This window comes from Lampetra fluviatilis, chromosome 7 (assembly GCF_964198595.1).
Source record: "Lampetra fluviatilis chromosome 7, kcLamFluv1.1, whole genome shotgun sequence".
NCBI classification, from domain to species: Eukaryota; Metazoa; Chordata; class Hyperoartia; order Petromyzontiformes; family Petromyzontidae; genus Lampetra; species Lampetra fluviatilis.
Window position 1 is genome coordinate 7,143,019 of NC_136281.1, and position 25,762 is coordinate 7,168,780.

General features: G+C 42.8%; 2 protein-coding genes across 2 annotated transcripts; one reads left to right on the forward strand and one right to left on the reverse strand.

Annotated features, from left to right (window-relative positions):
• Positions 1-3,801: 3,801 nt before the first annotated feature.
• On the reverse strand, positions 3,802-15,457 carry ENTPD5 (ectonucleoside triphosphate diphosphohydrolase 5 (inactive)). Its single transcript, XM_078858339.1, has 14 exons — positions 15,322-15,457; positions 12,907-13,180; positions 12,221-12,300; positions 11,129-11,272; positions 10,482-10,557; positions 10,340-10,375; positions 9,882-9,970; positions 9,119-9,186; positions 8,950-9,014; positions 7,417-7,512; positions 5,819-5,953; positions 5,543-5,596; positions 4,878-4,993; positions 3,802-4,027 (listed from the first exon to the last, which is right to left on the reverse strand). The coding sequence occupies exons 1-14, from the start codon at positions 15,340-15,342 to the stop codon at positions 3,950-3,952; spliced, it is 1,332 nt and encodes a 443-aa protein (XP_078714465.1). The 5' UTR covers positions 15,343-15,457; the 3' UTR covers positions 3,802-3,949.
• A 644-nt stretch (positions 15,458-16,101) lies between these two features.
• BBOF1 (basal body orientation factor 1) lies at positions 16,102-23,793 on the forward strand. The gene is made up of 11 exons (XM_078857940.1): positions 16,102-16,269; positions 17,621-17,873; positions 18,077-18,142; positions 18,246-18,389; positions 18,897-18,977; positions 19,253-19,323; positions 19,779-19,923; positions 21,023-21,516; positions 22,416-22,523; positions 22,786-22,863; positions 23,204-23,793. The coding sequence occupies exons 1-11, from the start codon at positions 16,220-16,222 to the stop codon at positions 23,343-23,345; spliced, it is 1,632 nt and encodes a 543-aa protein (XP_078714066.1). The 5' UTR covers positions 16,102-16,219; the 3' UTR covers positions 23,346-23,793.
• The last annotated feature ends 1,969 nt before the right edge of the window (positions 23,794-25,762 follow it).

Genomic DNA, 25,762 nt, shown 5'->3' on the forward strand with positions numbered 1-25,762 from the left:
CCGGCCGGGTACGGGTACCCGTTTGCGACCCTGGTGCGGCCGGGTACGGGTAGGCCGTGAGTCACTGGTGAGTCACCGTTTTTCACTCATTTCGGGTAGGGTACTGGTACGGGTAGGGAACGGGTACCCGTACCCGGCCAGGTACCCATTTGCGACCCTGGTGCGGCCGGGTACGGGTACGGGTAAGGAATCAAAACCCGTTTGCGACCTCTCGTATGTAGATAGGGGCCGTCCATAAATGACGATTTTGGACGATTTTCGACCCCACAGTTCTTGCTGTGGTTTTCACACTTGATGATTGCTTGTGTTGCAATCGAAACGTCGTGAGAATTTAATTGTTTTATCTTTATTATTTTATTATTTCCCTTCTAAGTGACTTTACCGAAAGAACCAAGTAAATTATAATCCCTTGTTCATCACGACGTCCTTTTCACTTCTATGTCTCAACAGCGTTACGGAGATCGCGTGACGTGAGGGTTCTGCCTTTGTAGTGAAGGTTGTGAGTTGACGCCGAGGAGGGGGAGGAGGCGCCTCGCCCCCCCCCCATGTGGAGTGACGTCAGCCGCTAATTATTATTAATGAGGGGGGGGTGTCCATTTGGATGACGTCATCTGCTCATGCTTATTAATGAGGGGGGCTGTTCGATGTGGATTGACGTCACATGCTCATGATTATTAGTGAGGGGGGGGAGTATGCCATATCGAGTGACGTCACAGAAACTCTAGATATGTGTATATCGCGGGTAAAGTGAAATACAAATGTGTTGCAGGTCTCAGGTGTTCTTCGCGCAGCATTACTTTATTATTTCAGTCGTTTACTGCCGTACGCACCCTGAAAGTTGCGTGTCTGCAGCAAGCGCGTGTATGTGTACCTATGGACGCACGTGTGTGTGTAGGGGGGGGGGAGTGGTAGTGCAGTGGTTAGCACGCTGCGCTACGAACTCGGCGACCTCGGCGACCCGAGTTCGATTCCCCCCGATGACGATTATTTGAACCGGTCCTGGGCCTCCCCGAGGTCGACTCAGCCTCAAACGAGTAACTGGTGTGTTACTCTTAATTTTACTTTTCGGTAAAGTCACGTAGGTAAGAAATAAAATAATAAATCACGACGTTTCGGAGGCAACACAAGTCTCCGTCACCAGGTGGGACCGTCACAGCTAAATTTACTATATGAAGTGAGAAAAATCCAAGAGACAAGCTCTTAAATAGGATTTATTAATATTTTTTTTTAACCTACGTGACTTTACCGAAAAAACCTAAGAGTATGAATCCTTGCAGTCACGAAAGCTTCAAATCTAGAACTGGTGTGGTGTGTGAACATTGCCACTGGGGAGACAAAGGCGGCCGGGCGTGGTGAATCCAAGTCCCGGGCGAAGCCGGGTATGAAAGCTAGTTATGCACAAAACGCACTTGGATGCACCGGCGTATACATCAGCCATATTCTGTTCACTGTTGGGCGAATGACTCCATCCCACGGCGTTGCCCACGATTCCGTGATGCCACGACAAATCTTACTCCTACACCCCCCATCGTTCCATCTCTTCGGGCGTATTTCCCAATTTCCTCCATCGGCGATGATCTCCTCTCATCGCGTCTTGTCCTAGCCTCCTCACTTAACCTAACTTGCGTACGTTGTCTTGATACACGAGTTACTTCCTACACCACGAAAGTTACTTGCGAGAATGAATACACCTCTCAATCAATCTCTGCATACATTTCAGGTGTTGTTCTGTTATACATATTGTATGTGTTCATGTTTCTGAGCCTCGTTATATAGCCGATATGCGCTGGCTGAAAACTTTCTTTCGAAACATTGATACTTATCTTGTCAATAAACCACTATCATCAAGCACACGAACTAATCGTAACCAGTTTCTGTTCGTAATACCAACTTGTATACAAATTATTGGTGACGCTGCATTGGCAGTGGGTTCAAACGCATTCGTCAATAACGCTGCTTAAAAAGGGGAAACATTCAATAGGTGACAGTTCGGGAAATGGTTCTTCATAGCACAAAGCCCAGAAAGTGGAAACAAGTTTGAGACTGCCATGGGGTCGGGTAACATAGAAAACAACACTGTGCTGTACATACAAATCAGATGTAACTTAAAAAACGAAAATAAAGCAAAATGTTTCATAAATAAATATGATCAGACTTACAACCAGGATTTTTTTTGTTATTTATTTTTCCCAAGTAAAAATATAAATGTATTAAACACCAAATGAATGTTAAAAATAACCTGCAATAACTGATAACAAAACAAATCTGCCATTTATTTGGAGATGCGGAACACCCAGAAAACATGCACACTTTAGATCAACTCATTAACCACAAATTAGCTATACCTCATGTTCAGAGTTTTCAACCTCATAGTTACTGGATTATTCTTGCATCTTTCTAACAAATGACACTTGCTCAAACAGCATGAAAAAGCATTGCACTTTCAACACATTTTAAGAACCTGCAAGTACTGGCATTGAATAATAAAAACAAATCATGATGACCAAATAATGACCCTTTAAAATATGAATGCTGTACATCGACTGCAAAATGCAAGCCGCTTGGAAGTGTAGCAAAACAATGGAAAGTGCAGGACAAATCAAGATCATTTGTCTGACAAGATCCACATGGGCGTTTGTCTTATGATTCAATAACACATGTTATTTACAACTGCTAAAATATATAGTGATGCCTTCATTAGTATCGCAAGTGAATAGATTTTCATAATCTAAGCCAGGCCTAAGATTGTAGACATATGCATGAGCAATTATCATTTGGATTAAGAAAAAAATACTGTCGAGTAATTAAACGTGACATTCAACATGATTCCTTGACATATGTGCAACTACATGATTAAGCGTGCCAGATGAATACTGGCAATGTGCAATCAGTGACATAACCATTCCACAAGTGTTTGTGATTTGAAGCAATGTATCGTTTCGACAAACCAAATATAATTAAAAAAAAAGTTCTGCGTGGCTTGGAGTGCTTATCACCGCTGCTGAAACAAATTACGGCAATTATTTAGTATTATTATTGGTGGTACCGTCATGGAAACAGGATAGAAAGCTGCCTTGCAGCCAAATATTTGTCCATTCTGCTTCACTTTTTCCATGTGCATCGTATTGGAAGTTCAAAAAGCGGTGTTATTTATAGTGAATTGCAAATCTTACTGCAATGTGAAAAGATAAAATATGTAGATATTTTGTATAGAAATGGGTTTCAGTGTATTGACATTAGTATGGCAGTGTAACGTTATTTGCTGTTAATTCTACACCTTACTGCATACCACAATGAGATTATAGTAATTCACATGATTGTAGAACTTTCATACAATAACAGTGAACAGTACATTTTAATTCACATTTTTGAGGCCATAAAGAAACCGAAGAAATGTACAATTTGTTTTTGTGCTTTGTACAATGAACATTGCATTAACCCTCTGACTGTGGCTTACAACATGCATGTACTTTATATTTTACAGCAGCTGTTTTGCCAAGTGTCAATTTACAAATTTACACAAATAAGAAATTAAACATGAGCAAAACAACCGTTTCACATTTCCCCCCCCCAAAAGTGCACCCAGCGCTATATTTCTTAAAGGTATACACTGAAGTTGAAACTGTTCGATCTTTTATATGGAATCTTGGAAATATCTGTTCTCTTAAAGTTCAGATTATGAAGAAATATTATAGTAATTTTGATTGATTTAACCATTTACCACAATGGGCAAATTGCACTTTGAAACATTTACAAGCTTGATAATTGTAGGTTGGTCTGAGATCTTGTGTGGTTTTCTTAAAAAAAAAAGAAACTGTGTAAATGGAGTTTTCTTAGACTTAGATGCACAAATATACAACAACACGTGATGGTGTTCGGAATTTTTACATTACATGTAGTTTAACAAAACGCCACATTGGCTTAGCAGAATTGATTGCATCATGAGTCTTTAGCGCATAAAATCGATGAAATGAAACGTCTCTCCCAGAGCCCAGGCAGTCTCAACATTGTTTATCTTTTTGGCCAACTGTGAAACCACAAAATGAAATTCAAGGTTAATAATACACACATTTAATATATGGACAAATACAGCATGCACGTTAATATAATGCAAGACAAATAGGCCATTAAATGTATCGTGAACCTCTTTATAAAAGTTGATTTATGAAATCGAAGTATTTTATTTTTATTATTATACTGTTAGTTTAGCTGTATTGGTCAAATACAGGAAAGCAACATTGACATGTATTCATGTTGCAGTGTCAATTAGAGGCCGGCCAAAACTGAATTTCTGGTTTTGGCAGAAAACGGCCGAAAACGAAACTAGACCGAAAGTTAAAGATTTACTTTCGGCCGAAACCGAAAGTAAACCGAAAATGAACTTTTTGACTTCGGCCGAAACAGAAACTATGCTGAAAGAGGCCATTTGCCAACTTTCGGCGCCGAAACCGAAACCAAATTTCAGTCGGCCTCTTATTAGCAGACCATGGTTGCGGCTGTAACCTCGCTCCCAAGCTGCTGCTGATGATGTGTTTGTGTTTGCAGCCTATCGCATAGGATTGCCTAGCGCCGACTAACCGGCCGATAGGCAGAGTGATAGACGTAGCACTAGCGTTATATTCAAAAAATAGATCTTCGGTTGACGAATGACGACCGAAAGTCAATATCAGTTTCGGCCAAAACCGAAAGAAAGTAAACCGAAAGTCAACTTTATGGCTTCGACCGAAACAGAAACTATGCCGAAAGAGTTTGCCAACTTTCGGTGCCGAAACCGAATTTCTAGTGTCAATGATTATTAATATAATGTAAACGAGTCTAAATTATTACTCCTTCAGCACATATTACCAATTGACAATATCAACACATTGTAAACTCACCTGCAGAGGAGTGTCTCTGCTGAAGCCCAGGCCCTTCTGCAAGAAACCTGCGATATATGCTAGGTCCATGCAGAGAAAGGGGTCGGCACCCTTGATGGCCTGCTTGCCATCACAAACTGCACAAGATCAGCACAGCCACGAGGGCCAATTATTAAACAGTCCCCATATACCAGTTCAGTCAAGTTTGTTTAACCAGGTGAGAACCCAAGAAGCCAGGATAATCTAATATTCATGAGAGACTTGGGCCTTAAACTATACCAGTTTGGTGCAATGTTTGCTGTGAAATCCCAATTGGGTAATTTTCGATTTTGGCAAATTTGGTTCCCGATGCTAGCGCACAATGGTCTACTCTTGCGAATTATATCAGGGGATCTTCTATTTCCACCGTGAAACAGACAGTGCATAGTAATATTATGGTTATGACACCCACTTCAATAATCAATGCGGCCGCTGGATTTGAACTGTGAACCTCTGCAGCAAGCAGCGGATGCACTAGCGTGCTACTGCGAGGCCATATACAACTATGATGAAACATATCCATGACCAAGCATCTACCTCCAGTGTACAATCCTTTTGTTTTATATCAAATCGCAATGAAAGTTGAGCTGCTATAAATTTGTTTAAATCGCGTGTAAAGTACATTATTGGGGTAAAAGGTTAGTTACCGCTTTTGGCTTTGTCTTCATAGTCACCAACTTTCAAAGTGCCGCCTTCCGGTGCTGTAAACAAAGAGGAGAACTTGCTGTTATTTCTTAGTGGGTTAGATTATCCACTGATTTAAATCGTATTTTAAGAGCACATTATACAGCACAAGAGCACAAGCTATAAACACACATTTGACCATATTGCAGTATTTTATTGAAAATCTATAAATAAAACAATTTTTTATATACTTCAGAATTCTAACACGTTTCGGTCAGTTACTATAGTTTAGGACGCACCAATGAGGCCAGACTCGACAGCTCTGTCAAAGTAGTAGGAGAAGGCGTAGAAGTGTTGCTGGTGAATGCCTCCAGGCTGCTCCACTTTCCCTGACAGCATCTTCTCAACTTTCATTGCACACAGGCTAAAGCTGGCTGCATGCCACAGAGTTCACACCGACACACATACCAAGGTGTAATTTTTCAATGTGTGCATGGTAACATTTATGCATTCAGTTTTATGTCACACAATTGTCTTCATTATTGAGCAATATGTGAAATATATACTTTATAATATTGTCCTTCTATAATATGGCAAGTATGTGTAAATTATAAGTCCAGATTTAAGTTTTTTAGCCACGTGATAACTTCGGGACCAAAGCGACTAACACTGTCCCAGTGCGCTGGAGAACGGGCATAGAATGCACTTGTTCATATGGTCCATTGTTTTGTTCGGGTGGCGGCAGTCGCACTAACGAAAGCAAACAGTTGTTGTTTTGAGACGTTTGATGAAGCACCACAGCTTTCAGATGAATGCCACGTGGAGCAGTGGTAGGGTCCTCGATGAGGTTTTTATTATTAACCTCCCTGGTGTTGGCTTCTGGGAAACAGTCCTACGATTTGCCTCATTGCGGAAAGCGGGACGCCGTGGTGATTTTTGGACACAAAGCAGAGGTCTGGTTTGTACTCCTGTTTCCATCGGAGTGGAAACTGCTTCTGCGATTAGGATTGAAAAGCAGATATAGATCGTTTATGGATAACCAGTCCGTTGTTTGTGGAGTGGCCCCATTATGTGCAGTGGCTGTTAAAGACGCCCACATACAGCAATATATAGGCTGCAATAGGGATCATTGGAGTTGGCCAAGGACTCTTCGGCGGTTTGTACACATTGATCACGGACACATGACCTATTCCGATGACCGATGTTTTTGTTGGCAATTATTTATTCTATCACCTCACAATCTTTAAGGCCTTGATGTAAGTGGCGAGGCCATATTTCAGATGATTGAAATTAAGTCGTATCTGTTGATTTTAGAGGTCGTGAGTCAGTTGTCTTTGGCAGGGGTTTCCCTTGAGCACAATGTCAATGTTTTCTTGATGTAAACATTTGGCGAGTACATCACACTTTGCCCGAGAGGTCTTCCAGGTATAGTTGATATACTCAATGCACGTCCCACTCTTCTTTGGCTGGTATTTTGGCCCCTAAAAAGACCGATATTGGACGGGATTTACATGTACTCGAAATCGAATATCTGAGATATATAAATAAAATATAACCAATTTACAAAAAGTTAAAAGTGATGGTAATAGTCATGCGATGAGACGCTTAACTGGTGGGCCGCGTGAAGGCTACCTTCTCCAACCCTTAATAATAAAGTAATACAAATTCTATATTTTATGGAGTCCTAATTAAGGTTCCACTTATTACAAAAGAAAAAAGAGAAATGGATACTGCACACCAAATAATTTATAGAAATAGTGCAGAACAGTTCTTGACATTTTATGTGCATGGCACACTTCCCTATTAAACCGTAGCACTCTTATGAGTTTTTATATGAGAGCAGCATTAAACGAGTCCTCATCAGTAGCACTTAATGACCCAACAGCCAGATACCCACCGCCTTTCTGTCCCCCGATCAAGTAGGTGACGCTTGACTGTTTCCACTCGCCCTTGTAGTCAGAGGGAAGGCAAGGACTCAGCAACCGCCTTCCGCCTACACAAGTAAAAATTGACATTTGTTTTCATATCGAAATATCTACTCTGAATATAAAGAAGGTATGAAGTCTAAAATATTTAAAATACTATTTGATAATCCTGTTTATGCCAGAACATCCTACTGAGTCAACACCCTTTCAGGAGGGTTCTGCATGTTTTACCACTTCAATTAAAGAGTATTGTGTATGTGGGAGGAAACCGGAATACCCGGTTAAACCACGCACATCAGAGAAATACACTAAAGGCTCTGCACAGATGGTTTAAAGAATCAATTTGCAGTATTATCTCTTGGCCAACCCGCAGTCCAGGAGATTTGGAAGGTTCATAAACCTGAATTATTGATCAACTCGTAACCCCAACATGCTGAATTACATACATGTGATACTGCATCAGACAACTTGTTAATTTAACAACATAAATAAGCAGGAAACATTGCCATGTGAATGCAAAACACATGTGGTTATTCATAATTTATAATCATTCCCACTCCACTCTTTAGGACTGCAAATAGCATTGTATGTATTCGTGAACTGTTATGTGAAGCTATAAACAAGTAAAAGTGGTTGCCCTCTAATGGCAAATATATATATTTGTTAAGTATTACAGCATTAAATTTCGATTTAAAGCTTTCGTGACTGCAGGGATTCATCTTCTTGGTTCTTTCGGTAAAGTCACGTAGAAGGGAAGTAATAAAATAATTAAAATAAAACATAATAAAATAATTCTCAAGACGCTGTCGCCTCGACAGACCTGGTCTTCACCTGAGGACGGCTGCTTGTGTTGTGGCCGAAACGTCGTGAGAATTATTTTATTATGTTTTATTTTTATTATTTTATTACTTCCTTTCTACGTGACTTTACCAAAAGAACCAAGAAGATATTACAGCATTGTTTTCTCCAAGACCAAGGGTGCTCTGCAAACCTTCTGGCTACTATCAAAGGTTTGTTCATGAAGCCATCCAGATATATAAACAGACATAACTTCAACCGAGAAGATAGATACAAATTGAGCAATCGTTGGAAGGATGTTATCAACCAGGTAAAATCTTAACTGCTTTACAGTTTGCTCTCGTATCCGCATCTCCAGTCTCTTACACCCAGCCCTGCTCAGTCCCATCATTTAGAAATTTGCCTTACGTGTCCAAGTACCGCCCCTGGCTCTTCAGGCTATTGACTCTCAATGTCTCATTTGCCTCCTTTTCCCTCCACCCTCTCTATCCTTGCCCCCCCCCCCTCGCATATATAACCCCCTGGTAATCGCAGCTTTTTTGTCTATTTCAGCAACTGTTTTTTGCTGTGATTGTTCCCACCTGATGACAGACGTTTGTGTTGTGTTGTATCAGAAACGTAGTGATTTACTTAACTTTTTATACCTACGTGACTTTACCGAAAGAAGCAAAAAGTATTACAGTATTAAGGAAAAAAGTTTATCCCACCGGCTTCCCCTGGATCTCCTCCCAGAATGTCCAGTCTTGCCGACATTAAACCCAGACCCAGGTAACTGAAAATACAAATTAACAAAGCAACTCAGTTGAAATACCGTAATACGTTCAATACATTATAATCATATACCAATGTCATTATCATTTATTGTGTAGAACTCACCTGTGGGAATAAATCTTGAACGTTTTGTTAAACATTTTGAAGGATGTTACATCTGCATCCGAAGCCGACTGCAAAAGTTAAACATACTGTATTAAAGTAAACATGGACTGCATTATTAGAGTGAGCATAGGCTGCATACTGCATTGTTAAAATATTTAAAAAATAACTATTCAATTACAAATTATTTCCTTATAAATTAGCAGTTCAAATACAACTATTTATATGAAAATAATGAATGTGGAAATACCAAACTTAAAATTTGGATTCATACGACTACAACTCAATGCAGTCAGTCATAGGCAGAGGGGAAAAAAGGCCTTAAGCTTGGACTTGAACAGGGACAATTAATTGACAGCACTGGTTGCTGGGGAAAGGGAATTCCACACGATAAGTTCAGCAGAAGCGATTGAGTCACATGGCACTGAGTGAATGATGACTGGCAGCTTCGAGAGGAAGCCTTGTTTGCTGGAGCAGAGAGTGCATAGAGGACAGTAGTTAGATTAAGGGTGGAGAGGTTGATATGGGGCGAGTCCATGGAGGAACTTGACGATGGTGAGTGGAATCTTGAAATTGATCCAGGATTGGACTTAGGAGACAGTGGAATGATTTAGTATTGGGTTGATGTATTCTTATTTAGTATTGGGTTGATGTATTCTTATTAACTATGACAGCAGCAATTTGGATTACTGCCATTTCCAGATGTAACTATACATACTGCACGTTGTGAGCTTAGTGTATACTGTGATACATACATGCTTCTTACCTGCTTCTGGGGCAAAAATGTAACCTGCGTGGAGCCGCCTCCGAGGTCAAGTATTCCAAACAACTTGTCTTCTGGCCCTCGTAGAATTCCTGCAAAATAGTACAGGAGTGGATACATCTCTCGAGACCAAGGAGACCACGTACCACACCTCACAACAGAATATAAGATGTTCAAGTTAAGAACATGGAGAGACTACTGCTAACTATAATGGTTCCCATGGGAAAAAGAGGCACTGTGCTCTCCCCACCTGTGCCATCCTTCAAGTGGGACACTATTTTTATAACGTATTATATTTTAGACACATTTCAGAGACTGCCTTAAGTTGTTTATAAATATATTCTATTTTAAAAGGCAGTCAATATATTGACTGCAACTGATGTAAGATGTGTGTACCAGGGGCAGTCTAAGCAATAGCGCATGTTAAGACTAGACTGTATTTAATGTAAAAAAACACTTACCGAGAAGAAAGTTAATTGTGATCCATGAAGAAATACCTTGAAATAAAAACCAAACAGAGCCGTGTCAAGAAAACAATGTCCTCTCAGTTTTATGCACTAGATGAATTTTGCAAAGGACAATGAAATTAGTTCAAACTCACACCTTCATTTGCACCATCCATGATCTCCACACTGTTCTTTGGCACTTTGAATGGGGACCTGTCAAACACATTTCGCACCTGTGAAAAGATGCGAGCAATATTTAAAATGTGTAATACATTATTAGATATATTTGAAACCCTAATAATTTTAAATAAACACCTTATAAATTAAGAGTGAAAAACGTATGAGAACGGGATTTGAAAAGTTTACATTTATTAATATAGTATCAATTCCGTAATCACAAATTATATTTAATTGGTGAAAAAACATCAAATTAAAAAAATTGATTATTCTTAAAACTGTTTGTGGTCCATTTATAATTACATACTTGCACAAAGACAAAAACAATAAATATACCCTATATAGACTATTGGGCAAGTGCTGTTATTTTTTGGGCACCTATCAAGGCCCGCACGGAACATTACAGAGTGCTGCGACACAGCCTTTGGCTCCCCCGTGTAAATGTTTACACATTGCACCAGGAACTAAGTTAAGGCTGGATCGACCTCGGTGAGGCCTATTACCAGTTCAAATTTTCACAACTGATGATGACCATGGCCATTTCCACAGGCACATTCACACAAACGATGAGGTCATCTGTCTTAATGTTTAAAAATGAACAAGGCCCTGCACATAGCACATGCTCACCTGCTCTAGCAAAACATCGGCTTTCCGGCCAGGTAGAAGGCGCAGGCCTGCCGTGGCCCTCAGCACCACAGGGGTTTCTTGCCACTGTGTCTCAGGGATGGCCTTCTTTGCTTTGGCCAGCAGCTCCTCTATGGACTGCACACTCTGGATCACATTGAGGGGTGGGAGGTGGAGGGAGCAGTTACTTTTCACATATTACTCTGTAGTTTTCCAGATGTACTGTACGAAAGTGTTTTCACAAAAACAACACATGGTACAACCAGAAAATACATCGGAAAAACATCATATATTGTTAAGTGAGGCTAAAGTGACATGAATGGGGCGGCTGAAAACTAAAACACAATGACGTACACTCCCTTGTAAACAGTTAAAATATGTTTACTTACTTGCCTTAAAGGCAGACTCAACAGTAAATGTTAAGCATGAGTTTTTCATGTAAATAATGTTCTATAACGTACAAAAACGCCAGCCAGTCTGTAAGAAACAGTTTTAAGCTATATTAAATCTTACAAATATTAGTAAATATCAAGATTCTTTTTCAACCCCTGTATCTGAAATATGAAGGAATACACGGTGTCCTTCGGAGGGCAAAAGCACATAAAGTTTAGTTTTAAAATTTATGTAGTTTGTTCAAATTAAGTATTTGTATTCAAGGCAAACATCCTGGTGATCCCATCTCTGAAAAGCTGAAACTACAGAACTGTTTACACACCAGTCCACCTTTCTCTTCAGGCTCTTTAAGCATCAGCTACAAGTGCCTGAAGCATGCCAGTCACATCACTTGCTGACATTCCTGGTGGGTGGTACAGATGTTTTGTAGAGTTTGCTTTGATCTAAAACAATTGCTATGTGTATAATTATCTTGGATATTGTTTTCCTTGGTAAGCCATCATGTATCTGCAATATTTGGTAACTGCACCGGGGCTGACGGGCTGGATGGGCCCAGGCGCCGTGCCTCAAAGAGGGGGGAACTTTTATAAGGGACCACATTTGATTCTTTGCAACAGGGCCCATGCTACCTGTGCTATGCCACATTAGTTGTTCTTTTATGCATAATTGAATGTTTTGTGTGGAGTTTGTGCACCGCATCACCTGTTCTGGGTGGTCAGCGTATGCCGAGAGGCCAGGTTTCATGGAAAGGAACACTTCACTTGTCAGCTCCGGCAGGTTGGCTACATGAATGAACACCATACAATAAAATAAATATATAACCTCATTAAAATTACTATTAAGGCAGAAAAGCTAAATATATATATTTTTATCACAAAGCGACATTTTTATTTCTCCAATAGTTATTTTTTTTATATTTGAGAAATTGCTGAAGAGTTTTCTTTAAAAATAAAGTAAAGTTTAGTCAAACTAATTGGATGTAACATTCCAAAATTATACAATTGATTAAATAATTTTTTATATTATCTGCATACGGTTAGTATCATGGCATCCATACTGTGTTCAACCACCACATTGCAGGACACAACACGACTGTGTTCAACCACCACATTGCAGGACACAACACACGACTTGACTTTGGAAAATCCTCTCCCATTCGTCTCTTTTCACAAGCTGTTATAAGGCTGCCCATTCCAAGCCGCAATGTTACCCCTTATCACAATTTTTACGTTTATTGCTGGATACTTGACAATTTGCACCTTTGCTCGGAAAGGTTTAAATAGAAAATACACAAGCTGCACCTTCGTTCATAATGATAACGGACTGAAACATAAATTCTACTGATCAATCAACACCAACGAAATTCAATATTTTATGATTCCTTCCACCTTTGTTGAGCTGCTTGAAAATGAACACGTGGATCCTGGTGCCTGTGCTTCCGGCGTCAAACATGATGCCGTAGAACATCCTCCCCTGGGCTGCCGCGGCACCGTCTTCGCTGGGGTCGAGACGCAGCTCGGCATCGGGGAGGCCCATGCTGGCGCTGCACCACAGCCCCACGTAGAAGAGCAGCACGAGCAGCGCTGAGCCGAGCAACAGCGCGCAGGCGCTCGGGCGAAGCCGCCACCGCTTCATCTCCATCTGCAACGTCCGCACCACCTGCTAAGCGAACACCCGTGTGCAGCACTGCTCTAAGGCTACGTACGGCCAGCCCCTGATATTGCAGTGCATGTAAGGATATCGGCCAAGCAGTCACGGTTAAGGCCAACACCTCACTGCCCACTTGCCGCTACTGTTTAAGATGCCAGGGGGAGTGCCCACCCCACGTGGCATCAGTAGCACAACCTCAAACAGCCCATGCCTCCACACTGGTTTATTCTGGGCATCACCACCATTTCACAAGTGTGGTATGTTGCCTGCCAACTTACTGGCGTGACATAGCTAGAAGAAATTAACGTTGCCGATTTATCAGACTCAATGTTATAAATTCCCCCACCATATCTCGGTAAGGTGTGATGCTGTAGCCGAGGGAAGAGAATGCCAGCGACCTTGACACGCTGCCCAGGTCTAATTCCCTGGCTCAGGTGACAATTCTACTTTGTTTTTAATTCGTTAAAACCATTAACTACGTCTTCTCTTTAACTTATAGTTATAGCAAGAAACCCATGTCTTTACTTTAGACCCCCACCTTGAATTGATATGCTAACCAGTGCCCCCTCGATTTACGATGCCATGATGAACGATATATTGATTAACGATCCGCCTGGATCCCATTGTTTCTTTTAACGAGACATTTTCGATTAACGACATGTTTACAATACCATGCGGCCGCCAATTTCGGCCAATCGGACCGCTCCGAAGTGAACGCTGCAGACCTCAGCCAACCAGCGACGCCCTTTTATCACCGTTTTGAGAGCAACTGGCGGCCAGAATTTCAATGTTTGACGGTGCGTTGCTTATGGAAACAGTTCCCTTGAATACTTAGTGGGTTTTTTTTTACTTCAAAGTTAAATGAAAGAAATAACATTGACCCCTAAAATGAATGTGAAGACGAGAGTGAGGAAAACATCTTATTAGCCTAAGATACGTTTTTTTATTTGATCTTCTATTTATGCACCTATATATGCTCTATTTATTCATTGATGTTTTAATATGTTCTATCACGTTTATTTATTAAAACTGCGTGTTTAAATGACAAACTATGTTTTTAGGGTGAAAGAGGTCAAGTTCCGATCGTCTTGGAACCAAATGAGGCCTTTAACGTGTATTTCCTATATTCGATTAACGATTCATTAATATCGTTCACCAGTATTTGATCAATCTGCTGCCGCAAGAAGGACGCCCCCACACCGTGTAGGGCATGGAGGTTGCTTAGTCGCCACACTTTTATCAATGCTGATCCTGATCAGTGCGGGTTGGCGAAGGGTGTGTGGTGGGGCGAGTTCAGGAATGACCTGCCACTGACGATAGCCGTGGCCGCTAATCAACCTCTGATCGAACCGTATCCTTCCATGCACGTATCTCAGCCGCATTCGTGTCCCACCTACTTTGATGATTACTATCCCTTCATCACAAACAGCGATTCTGTTTGAGAGGGGGGGGGGGCATAGACTACAGCACAGTCTCACCCCCACATCTCAAACCTATAACTAAATTGCGAGAATTTGTCAAGCACGAGTACGGTACCTATAAAGGACGGCAAGGCACACGAGGGGGTGGGTGGCCAACACCACGCCCGGCCGCCTTTGTCTCCCCAGTGGCGATGTTTTCACATCGCACCGAGTACTCAATTGATGCCGAGTCGACCTAGGGGAGGCCCAGAACCGGTTCAGATAATCATCACTGGTGGTGTTGGCTGCGAGCGGGAATCGAACCGGGGTTGCCGGGTTCATAGCGCAGCGCGCTAATCGCTACACCACCGCTCCCCACACACACAGGGAGACACACACAGGGAGAGACACACAGACAGAGACACACACAGAGACACACACACAGGGAGACACACACAGGGACACACACACACAGGGAGACACACACACACAGGGTGACACACAGAGACGCGCTGCGTAAAAGCTCTCTCGGCTCAACCCCCACAGCGCCCAAAGTCCAACGCCGCCACACGAAAGACCGGGGCCACACGCAGGACCCGGGGCCACACGCAGTGAGCCCGAGCCTCGTCTCCCCCCTCCACCCCCCCAACCTCATGGACGCCGCGGGGAACCCTCGAAACCATCACCCAATGTCGCTCCCCCCACCACCACCACCACCCTCACGGTTCCCGTGGCGAGAGAGCTCGGACGGACCTTGACGTAGGGCGGGAACATGAGCGGGGCCTCCCCGGCGAGCTCCGCGGGTCGCGGGGTCCGCGGCTTCAGCTCCAGCGGACGACGACGACGCCGCACGGCGGGGGGGGGTCCTTGGTCGGTGTCTCGGTGTGTGCGTGATGACGTCACGTTTGCCACGGCGTGACGTCACGTTTACCACGGCGTGACGTCGTTGTTAGGACGTGGAGACATTGCAATGAGGGAGCCACGCCCTTGTGGGGGTGGGGTGGGGATTGACGTTCCTTGCTTCACCGCCGTTCGTGCGTCGTGACGTGCGACTTAACGCTCGTGACATTCGAGTTTGACCGACATGACGTCATTCTGTATCCCCGTGACATCCGCATATTATGAACTGCATACAAATGCCGTAGTGTATATATGCAATGCACGTGGTGGTCAAAGTGTCTTGTAACCCCCATTTAATTATCAGAAACGTAATATTGCTTTGTTTAAAAGTAAGGTTTATTTAACGCAAACATACATATGCAACGGAAAACAATGTTAAGGGTAAATTAATTGGGGGTCACAAGACATCTGTAACCAGTCCGTAACTCGATATAAATTGCGCAATCACGTCATTACGTGACGTTGCGGTGCACGTGTAGCGTCTTCCTTTTACGTCGTGACGTCGACGTCGCGGCTTCGGGCGTCGTGACGTCATAGGGCGACACGACGCGAGCGTGACGACGTACGGGGGTGGGGAGGGAATGTGCTTTGTGACGTCACTACGCACGTTATTGATCAGGCGTTGCTCGTGGAAACGCTCGGCGTGGCAACAGAAACAACAAGACAGGAGGAGGCGGTAAAGGTTTCTTTTACGAGTAAAAGTCTCGGTGGTAAAACTACTTAAAGTTAAAGCAAGGGACACTCCGCAACGATGCCTAAGAAGAAGAAGGGCAAGGCCAAGGGAGCGAAGAAGGGGAAGAAGTAAGAGTTATGGGCTGCGTTGGAGTAACGACAGCGAGACAAAGCACAGCACGCGTACACCGCAACACTCACCGCATGGCATACAGCGCAGTGCCGCAAATCACGAATTTAACGCGCATATCACTGACATGCATTACTGGAAGACTTTGCAGTTTTTTCCTGGATTTTTCTGTTTGCGCATAGTCATTTTAATATGTTTTCTTGTTCATGTTTTTTTGTTTGTTGCGGTTGCAACCGATTCAAGAGCCGAATGGCTCACAGGGCTTTTCCAAATAAATGAAACTGAAAAAACTGAAACAGATATATCAGTGGTTTATGTTAAAATGTCACTCGTTTATGTTAAAATATCACACGTATATGTTAAAATGTGACTCGTTCAAGACGTATTAATATATAACATATCTCTCTGATATGAATAAAGGTCATTGTCCGAAACGTCGCCAATTATATATATATATTTTATTATCAGGCCAGTGTTCTTCACCAATGTGTTGAGCTTTAGTATATACTGTATGTCGGAACTTTTTTTATATTTCACACCCAGCTGCCAAATATCTGTGACATCACAATGGGACCGGAAATTATTTGGTGATGTCTAAGTGTTTATGGGGCAATGGACCCCGAGCCTTAAAACTAATATTTTCCATTTAAGGCAATGTTATCGCGACAATTTTAAACGATATTTACTCTGTTCTCTGTCATAAATACTCTACCACTATGATACACATCTCGAAATGACCGTACATGTGACTAAGATAGGGAATTGGACTGCTAACATTGTGCAAAGTGGCTCAGTATTGATGAGTATTGATGAGTCCTGACCACTGCCACCTCGGTGCCTGCTGGCCACTGTGCCACTTCGCTCTGTGTGTGTTTCAAATGGCGGTTGTTTGCTACAGGTCCAGAACCCCCAAAACGCCGAGCAGCTAGTAACACACACCACGATTGAAGGTGTGCTTTGCATTACAAACGTTAATACGGTTTCTTGAGTTGAGCAAGGTTTTCTGAACTTGAGGAAAAAAGACATGGGAGGGAATTACAAAAGTCCAGCAGTGTGAGGGAAACAGCAGAAAACTCAGTGTTGTGATCTGTGTGGTGGTTGAACACAGTATGGATGAGATGAAACAGTCAGTTTGATAGACTGAGTCATCAACAAGGGTGGGTGGAGGAATCGATGAGTGAAGTTTATTGAGACAGCAACTGAGGTATCAGCGACAGAAGACAAGTAGGCGACCGACCATCGATGAACGAGTGACTACGTGTCACAGTTGTACTGTGGTCAGCACTCAAACTCCATACTTCCGCCACACGCACACCTTGTACTCGTTATGTGCTGCGCTCCCTCCGCAAGGAAGAACAAAACCGGGGAGCACAAGGAGAGGCAGACGGATCGCGAGATGGAGCTGGAGCGAGCGTGTGCCAACGCCACGCTTTGGGAGTCCCGGCTGGAGGCCACGGAACGTTCCCGTGGCGAGTACCGGGAGGCTGCGCGCCGCATGGCTCAGTCCAACAACGAGTTGTTCCAACAGCTGGGGTCCGTGGAACGCGACTCCATAGACGTCATCAGCTACATGAAGTCGCAAGACCTGGAGAAGGACAGGATGGTGGGCGAGACATGAACAATTCAGTGACATTCATTGTTGTATTGAGGGGATATGTTTTGTTTATTTCTGGTTATTATTTGCCAATATGTCCAACCAAATATAGTCTGAAAAGCGTCTTGGTTCTTTGTACACAAACAAACCCAATTGCGGAAGGTTGTTTTTGTTATCGGTTTATTTTAAATGTGAATGTTATGACACCACAGATCAAGAAGCTGCAAAAGCAGATTGAAGACAATCGACAAGAAATAAGGGACGAAATGAAAAAACTGGTGAGTTATTCTGACCCTACATAAAGAGAATGTTGACTTAGTTGTTTGTGCTTCGCATCGTTGAATAAGTTAAATGTAAAATGGTAACGTTATTTGAGATCAGATAGACGAGGCAAAGGAGCAGAAGGCGGAGATGGAGTTGCGGCTGGAGCAGAAGAGCAGTGAGGTCAATCAACTCCAGAGCGAGCTGAGAGACATGCACGAGTTTCGCCTGAAGCGGGACCAGATGCAGCAAGAGCTGGATGAGGTGACAACACTCCTGCACTTGCAAAAACAAAGATCCCCAGTATAGTCTTAGCAGACTGTTGGAGCAAGTGTTGTTAGCGAGCACCTATGAAGGCCGGCATGGCACACGAAGGGGTCGGTGGCCAGGACCATGCATGTCTTCCTTGTGGCGACTTTTACACAATCGAACCAGGTACTCATTTGAGGCTGAGTCGACCTAAGGGAGGCCCAGAACCGGTTCCAATTATCGTCACTGGGATTGGCTGTGAGCAGGAATCGAGCTCGGGTCACCGGGTTCGTAGCACAACGTGATAACCGTGATGGTACCGAACCTGCACCTCCGTTGTCACATGCACTCAGAATGTTGAAAAGTTGAGAAAATATATATACTGGCATGTAGTTATACACATGGGTTACAATTTCCATGAAAAATTATTCATGTAAAAGCTCCAATTATATGTGTGTTTTTATCACTAAAGTTTAGTTTGTTTGAGCAAACTTTAATAATTATTTATGCTTCATGATGTAGATTACAGAGAGTATGAATGCAGCCGGCAAGAATCACAAAGAAGCTCTGGCCAAAATGGAGAGAAAGTTTTTGGAAGATAAGGTATGACTGTACTCCAAACATTTCGAACAGATAATTTAAACAATCGGCCTATCAGTTTATTAACCACACGAAGCTTATTTGAAAAGAATATCACCAACTCAATGTAACATAAAAATGAATATCCTCCCAATGAAAAAATCAAAGGCCTCTTTTTATACGTGTGCACTTTTCACATTTCACACATAGTGTGGGAATGTAATGTCGCAGTGTACAATGTTTCTGTTTTCTCAGTGTGATGTGAGCATTACTAAGTGTGGCAATGGTCTGTCCTGTAGGTTCGTCTAGAGGAGGAAGCAGGGCAGGTGGTCAACCAGCTGGCTGAGCAGGCTCATACAGAGGCCATCATGTGAGCTCCAGGGGCCAACACCTTACAGTCATCACACAGTCATCACACGTGCTATACATTTCCACGTGATAAGCCACTTTGTTGAGCTGTCATTTGTGGCCAGTTCGCTTCTGAAAAATGAGCTAATAGCTTGGTGGGCTTTACCTGGTAAGATAAAAAAAAAATTTAGTTTTATTTGTATATTTTTTAAAGTGATTTGCTAACGTTTCCAATACTTTTAACTTCTGTCGTGTTTTTGTATTGTTTGTTGTAACGTTCTGACCCCAGCCCAGGACCAGTTCGGATATTGCCTCTGCCATTAGTCATGAGCAAAAATCTAGCTGGGTTTATAGCACAGTAAACACTGTGCCACTACTTCATCCCCATTCCTCTATAATGTACATGCATGGATGTATGAATATACAATACGGACTGACTTTCATATAGTGCTCATGTGTTATTCACGTGTGTAACAGGAAACTTGACGAGACGACTCAAGCGGTGTACAAAGAGAACGTGCGGCTCAGCGAGGCCTTGACCCTGCACAAGAATGACGCACAAACACTTCGCAAGAAGAACGAGATTCTCGTGGAACATAACAACCGGCTCTGCCAAGAGAAGGTGCCACGCTTACAAATTCCCCCATTTCTGTAGGTTCGCCACGAGCACCGTTTAGCCCAGGGGTCGGTAACCTTTAAAAGAAGAAGAGTCATTTTTTAAAATCCTTTATATTAAGTTCGCTTGCTTGCTTACGACCGTGCAAATCTTTCGGTCGTTATTTAACCCACTTCCCATGATCCAATCGAGCTGACATTTTCCACACAGACTCGTTGTGCGTGACAATTAATGTTCGTGAAATTTTTTTCCAAAAATTTTACACTTATTAGGACAAAAATATTATATTTAATTACCAATTGCTTAATGGTGCAATGCAATAATCTGACCCATAGGTGGCAGCCATCTCAAGCCAGAGGACGAGAGGACTCTAGCCGCCACGCATATAAAGGATTTATAGTGAAAAACTTTGTTTTTACGGGTTATACTTGTTTGTCTTTAACCAAAATTGTCTGAGAGCCACATCACACGCAGAGCTACTTGTACACAAACATAGCAGGTATACGGCAGATGACAAACATATTCTGACTTAAATAAACAAAATAGGTGATGGAATAAACTGCTTCTATTTAGTTTCCCCCCTCCTTAGTTATTCATTAACATTACAGTTTGACTGTACATTTTGTCCGTCACCAAAACATTCCATAGTGACCCATCCCTGCTATATTTAATAAATTATCTTTACATTAAATTATGTTTAAGATTAAAAAAAATTAAAACGGCTGCCTGCAAGGGGGAGGCCAAAGGGCTGCACGTGGTTCTGGAGCCACAGGTTGCCAACTCCTGGTTTAGCCAGATGTGACATTAATAGTGAAACGTGCAAAAATTAAAAAAAATCTGCAACAATGCAAATGAAGAGTACGGTTAAATGTATACTTTAGTATTTAAAAAACTATATTGTTATATTTTAAAATAAGCCTCAAAGCTTAATATAGTTCTCAAAGCCACCATTTAAAACAAATATCTTTGGAATTCTTTGCTGTTAATTTATTCTTTTTCCACGGTAGCAGCAAAGGTCGGCAACTGCCAAATATAAAATATTTGTGTACTGCTACCTTGCATTCTGCAATCAATATTAAAACTCATCGACTGCCCCCTTCGCCAGGAGGAGAGGGCACAGCTGATTCGGGAGAAAGTGGAGGAGGCAGCTCAGCAGAAGGAGAAGCTGCGCAAGCTGCAAAGGAAGGTGGAGATGTTGGAGCAGAGCCTGAGGCTCATGGCACGCGAGTTTGAGGAGGAGCGAGCGGTCGCCCGTGCCCAGTGGCAGTCGGAGAGCCAGGCCGACCGAGCCGAGGTAATGCAGCTCCGGCACGCGACGGAGCTGCGCGCACGCGAGATGAACCGTGTCAAGAAACTCGCGCGCAACATCCTGGACCAGCGCAGCGACGTGGAAGCCTTCTTCCTGGAGGCGTTGGCGCAGGTGCAGGAGGAGGTGGCCACCAGCCGCGCTCACTACAAGCGCGCCGCGCAGCACGCCTACCAGCGCAAGCTGCAGGGTGCTCTCGCCGGCACGGAAGAGTACCCGCGAGTGCGCACCTTTGGCAAGCTGCAGCACAGTACCAACAGCGTCTACAGGGATGTAGAGGAAGCAGAGAAATGGTGAGTGGTCATCTAATTTTTTAAAATATATTTGTAATGTCCTACTTTCCCGAGGCTTGTGTGTGCGTGTGGCGTGTGATGCGTACACTCAGTCGGAGACGTTGTTGGACTGAGCCATGCCTCCTCTCACAACCACGCTGCCGTACAGGCCGGCCTAGACACGACCTTGTCCACGTTGCACCGACGGCGTCGACCGAGACAGCCAACCGCTGTCCGGCCACGCAATGTCCGGGTGAAGGCGGCAGCGACGACGAGACGAGTCCACTCCCAGAACCAGCAGCCCGGAGCTCTCGCTCTCCGCTGCTTTTATTCCCCTCGGAGCGGCTTGGCTCCATCCTAGCCGCGCCTCCCTTCTCGAACCCACCAGAGGGTTTCAGGGGCCACGAGGTCTACCGTGACCCTTGCTCCAGTTCCTCCGCCCTGCCGGCACACACACCGTGTGTATGCTCAGTGGCGTGTACACTAAGTGTCCACCTGCAGTTGCCGCTGCTGTACAGCAGTCGGTGCCGTGTCACTACATATGCATGAACGTCTTTTCACATGCACGGAGCCAACCGTACAAACAAGGTGGCCAACTTGTTTATTTATATCTTTTATCTAACCAGGAGTTTAAATAAACCCATTGAAACAGGTGACACTTTTTTTTTTCCCAAGAGTGATCTAGGTTACAGTTAAAACGATTAAAGAACACAGTTGTAAAAAAAACAAATAACTTTAACATTGGTAGACTCATTTTGACAATACATTCATACAATACAATGTGAATAAGGCGAATTAAATGTGTATATGCGCGTGGTCAATTGTGTATAAATAAAAGTTATTTATGTAATAAACCATGTTTTAGATTGTTGATACAATGTACGTATTGGAAATGTGTGGCTTATACCCTTGAACATCAGGAACAACATCACAGCAGAAAAAGTGGACATCTGTGACCTGACTTGGGAGCAGAAGGAACGAGTGCTGAGGGTCCTCTTTGCTAAAATGAACGGGGAGATGAGCAGCAGGTAATGAACAGCTATGGCAAATCACATACCAGATTGTCATGATGATCATTATGCTTTCATGAAATCTGCAATTCAAAATAACTCTCATAGCAAATGCATTCATAGCAATATACGAATACTTTGATAGCAAACCATGACATGTAATCATGTAGCAGCAGTAAAGGTGTACATATTCATGAAGTGTGTTTTCCTTGGCTTAAGTATATAGCATCAACACATTTATCATTGTATGGTATTCTTAAACAAGTGTCTGATTATTCAGGAAAACTCTCAAGACGGAAATGATTTTGTCAGCACCAGCAGGGGGCATTCCAAGCGTGAAAAATGCACAGCAAGACAGGTACTAATGTCCACATGCATATTGTGGTCGTTTGAGCACAGCGAATAGGCTGCGTATTAAATTAAAATTATCATTGTGTTCAGATGTAATGGAGATTGGAGTTATCTTAGCTAGTGTCCGCAAAGAAAACGATGAACTCCTCTAAAGACTCCATTGAAAACACTGAGTGTGTATTTCTATCTCCGAATTGAGTGTTGAATTAAGTTAGATGCTATATTTAATTTAAAATATGTACAGTATTTCACCTTTCCTCCCAGTGCACCAACCCTACCCATTAATCGCGCAGTCCCCCCCCCCCTTGTTGTGGACTTTGCCCACCCCTGAACAAATCCCCTTTCAGCATTGCGGATGGGGAGGCTCCCAATCTCACATTCATCACCCAAGGTACTTCGGACTCCTCGCCAGCAGGAGGCCTCTCCCTACCGGCCATCCGAACTGGGCCAAGCCCAGGGCGAATGCAAGCACATCTCGCTGCACCATAGCGATATTCTCTGTAGCTTCGAGGCCAGCGATTTTGAGAATGTTAGTTTGCCCCATCGATATACCTGTGTGTGGACGTAACACGATCGATTTTGGACACAGTTATGAGTTTCTGTACTTCTGATGTAGGAATTTCATCTGCTAAAATACTTAATGACAGTTTGCGTTGATCATTAAAGTACTTAGATTCAAACATACTTTTAAAATCATGGCTTTTAAAGTTGTGTACGTGAATAATTGCATTGTAAATTTCATGATGTGTCTTTTTTTTAAGTGTTTTCGTGTATTGGAAAATTACTTCGTGTTGCTTTTTTCACAATTTAAGTTGATATAATGTGTAGCTAAAGGACAACAGTAATACAATTGGATTGAATATCGGTATACTTTTTTTGATGAAGTGATCATGTGTAGCAAAAATAAGTTAAAACATGAATAAAGTTGTTTCAACACCATTTTAGCAATGCAAATTTACTGCTAAAAGTTGCCTCAGTTAAACTGACAACTAATTTCATAGATCACGCATTTCAAGTGTTTTTTTAAATACATTAAGCACACACCATATCCATTTTCACAATACATTTTAGCCTTGCTACACTATCAAAAACTTGAAAATCAGAATCTTTATTGATACTGGAGGAATCCGATGAGCGATTAAACTCTTTTCCACAGATAACCAGTAAGGGCGGGTCAGAAAGTTATAACAACAAATAAGGGGCCGTCCATAAATGACGTCACGCACCTGGGGGGGGAGGGGGTCAGACATTTGTGACGAGGGGGGGGGGGTGAGAAATGTGACGTCACATCAAAATGCGCAACTTTAAATATAGACATCACGTTCTACTTAATTCAATAGACTTTTTGATAAATGTTTCTCCTACAAAATCAGAGTGCAGCGCCACGTTAAATACGCACTACAATGACAATAGTTTAAAGCTAATTGAAGCACGTTTTATTTTTTTGTGGGGAGGGGGGCAGAGCTTTGTGACGTCATATTTGAGAGGGGTCTGACTTTTTGTGACGACGTGTGACGAGGGGGGGGTCAAAAATCGTCCAAAATCGCGTGACGTCATTTATGGACGGCCCCTAATGCAAAAACACAATAGGAGCCCAAAGTATAGGAAGGTAAGCAGATCACAAAAAAACATTTTAATTTTACCAGGTAAAGCCCACTGAGCTATTATCTTCGTTTTCAGAAGCGACCTGTCCACAAATGAAAGCTCAAGCCAAGTGGTTTATGTGGAAATGTATAATAGCCAAATAACCTAAATAAATATCTTGCAAATGTATACAATGCTATACTTTTAGTATCTGCAAGAGTGTTAATCAATTGCTGCTACAAAATGAATCCCAGATGCAATAATAAAATCCGTAAATAATGAGGAAACCCATCATGAAAGAAAAAATCCAGGGGAAAAAAACACGTATGGTTTATAAAAAAAGGACCGTGTATTTGAAAATGTGCAATCACAAGACTGGCTATTATTGGAACGATTACTGTGAAGAGGGATAGCTTCCAAGGGCAGTCTGTTCCCCGTGGCTGGGAGGTTGTAGCATGTGATGCAAGCTTTTTGCCATGAAACTTAACATTGGTGGTCAAACGGTCGTGGCCCCACGAGCGGACGTAGCCGTGAAGAGCCCGAAACCACGTGAGTCCTTCGAAGCCCCTGGCTGCCTCTCGAGTCACACTGCGCCATCGCCATGTGACACGTCCACGTGACACGTCCACCAGTCGGAAGTTTTTTTGGGGATTTTCCTGGCACATGGCAATCGCAATTTGCGTTGTGCCACGACATTTCTGTGAATGTAGTGTATGTAGTGTGACGAGTCCATTCACGTGTTTGAGTTCACTCCTATGTTACATTTTAGCGTGTTATGTTTGTGCTTAACATTTTAACAATGAAATGTCAATGTGGAAGTGCACGCACTCCCATCTAAGGTACAAATAGAGGAGTGGATATTATCACATTTGTAAAACTTACAAATTCAACCAAATTTCGTCACGAGTGAAATTATTCCTCGAAAATAAACTTTTCAACAACTCGTATTTAATCATAAAAAAACTACTTTACACTGGCAAAGGGTTCTCTCCGGTTTGCTTTTGAACGAAACAGACTATAGTAGCATTTTTGGAAAACGTTTCGTAGCTATGGTTTGCGTGGCAAACTTGTACACGCAGTGACTGACGTGTCATTAGCGTAGGGCTTTAAAAGGCAGAGGGTGAGGTCAAAAGAAATGCACTCCGTCGCGGATGTGCTGGCATGCTTAGGGAAATTTTCTCCACAGAGTCGTCCATTACTCAACCCCCCAGCATGGACCGCACAGATGTTTGGTTTTGCTTCAGAGGTCCCTTCTACCTCTAACCTACGCCAATGGCTCTATTATTCCATTTGTTTCCTATGTTATGAGCGAACGAGAGTTA

What these genes read in the sequence shown, in the direction of transcription:
- ENTPD5 (XM_078858339.1), bottom strand. Translation starts at nt 15,342, where the DNA reads ATGTTCCCGCCCTACGTCAAG. An exon ending in CATGGATGGTGCAAATGAAG is followed by an intron (nt 10,376 to 10,481) that starts GTGTGAGTTTGA and finishes TTTTATTTCAAG; the next exon opens with GTATTTCTTCATGGATCACA. An exon ending in GCAGAGACACTCCTCTGCAG is followed by an intron (nt 4,028 to 4,877) that starts GTGAGTTTACAA and finishes GTGGTTTCACAG; the next exon opens with TTGGCCAAAAAGATAAACAA.
- BBOF1 (XM_078857940.1), top strand. Translation starts at nt 16,220, where the DNA reads ATGCCTAAGAAGAAGAAGGGCAAGGCCAAGGGAGCGAAGAAGGGGAAG. An exon ending in GGAGCGAAGAAGGGGAAGAA is followed by an intron (nt 16,270 to 17,620) that starts GTAAGAGTTATG and finishes TCCCTCCGCAAG; the next exon opens with GAAGAACAAAACCGGGGAGC. An exon ending in GAAAGTTTTTGGAAGATAAG is followed by an intron (nt 18,978 to 19,252) that starts GTATGACTGTAC and finishes TCTGTCCTGTAG; the next exon opens with GTTCGTCTAGAGGAGGAAGC.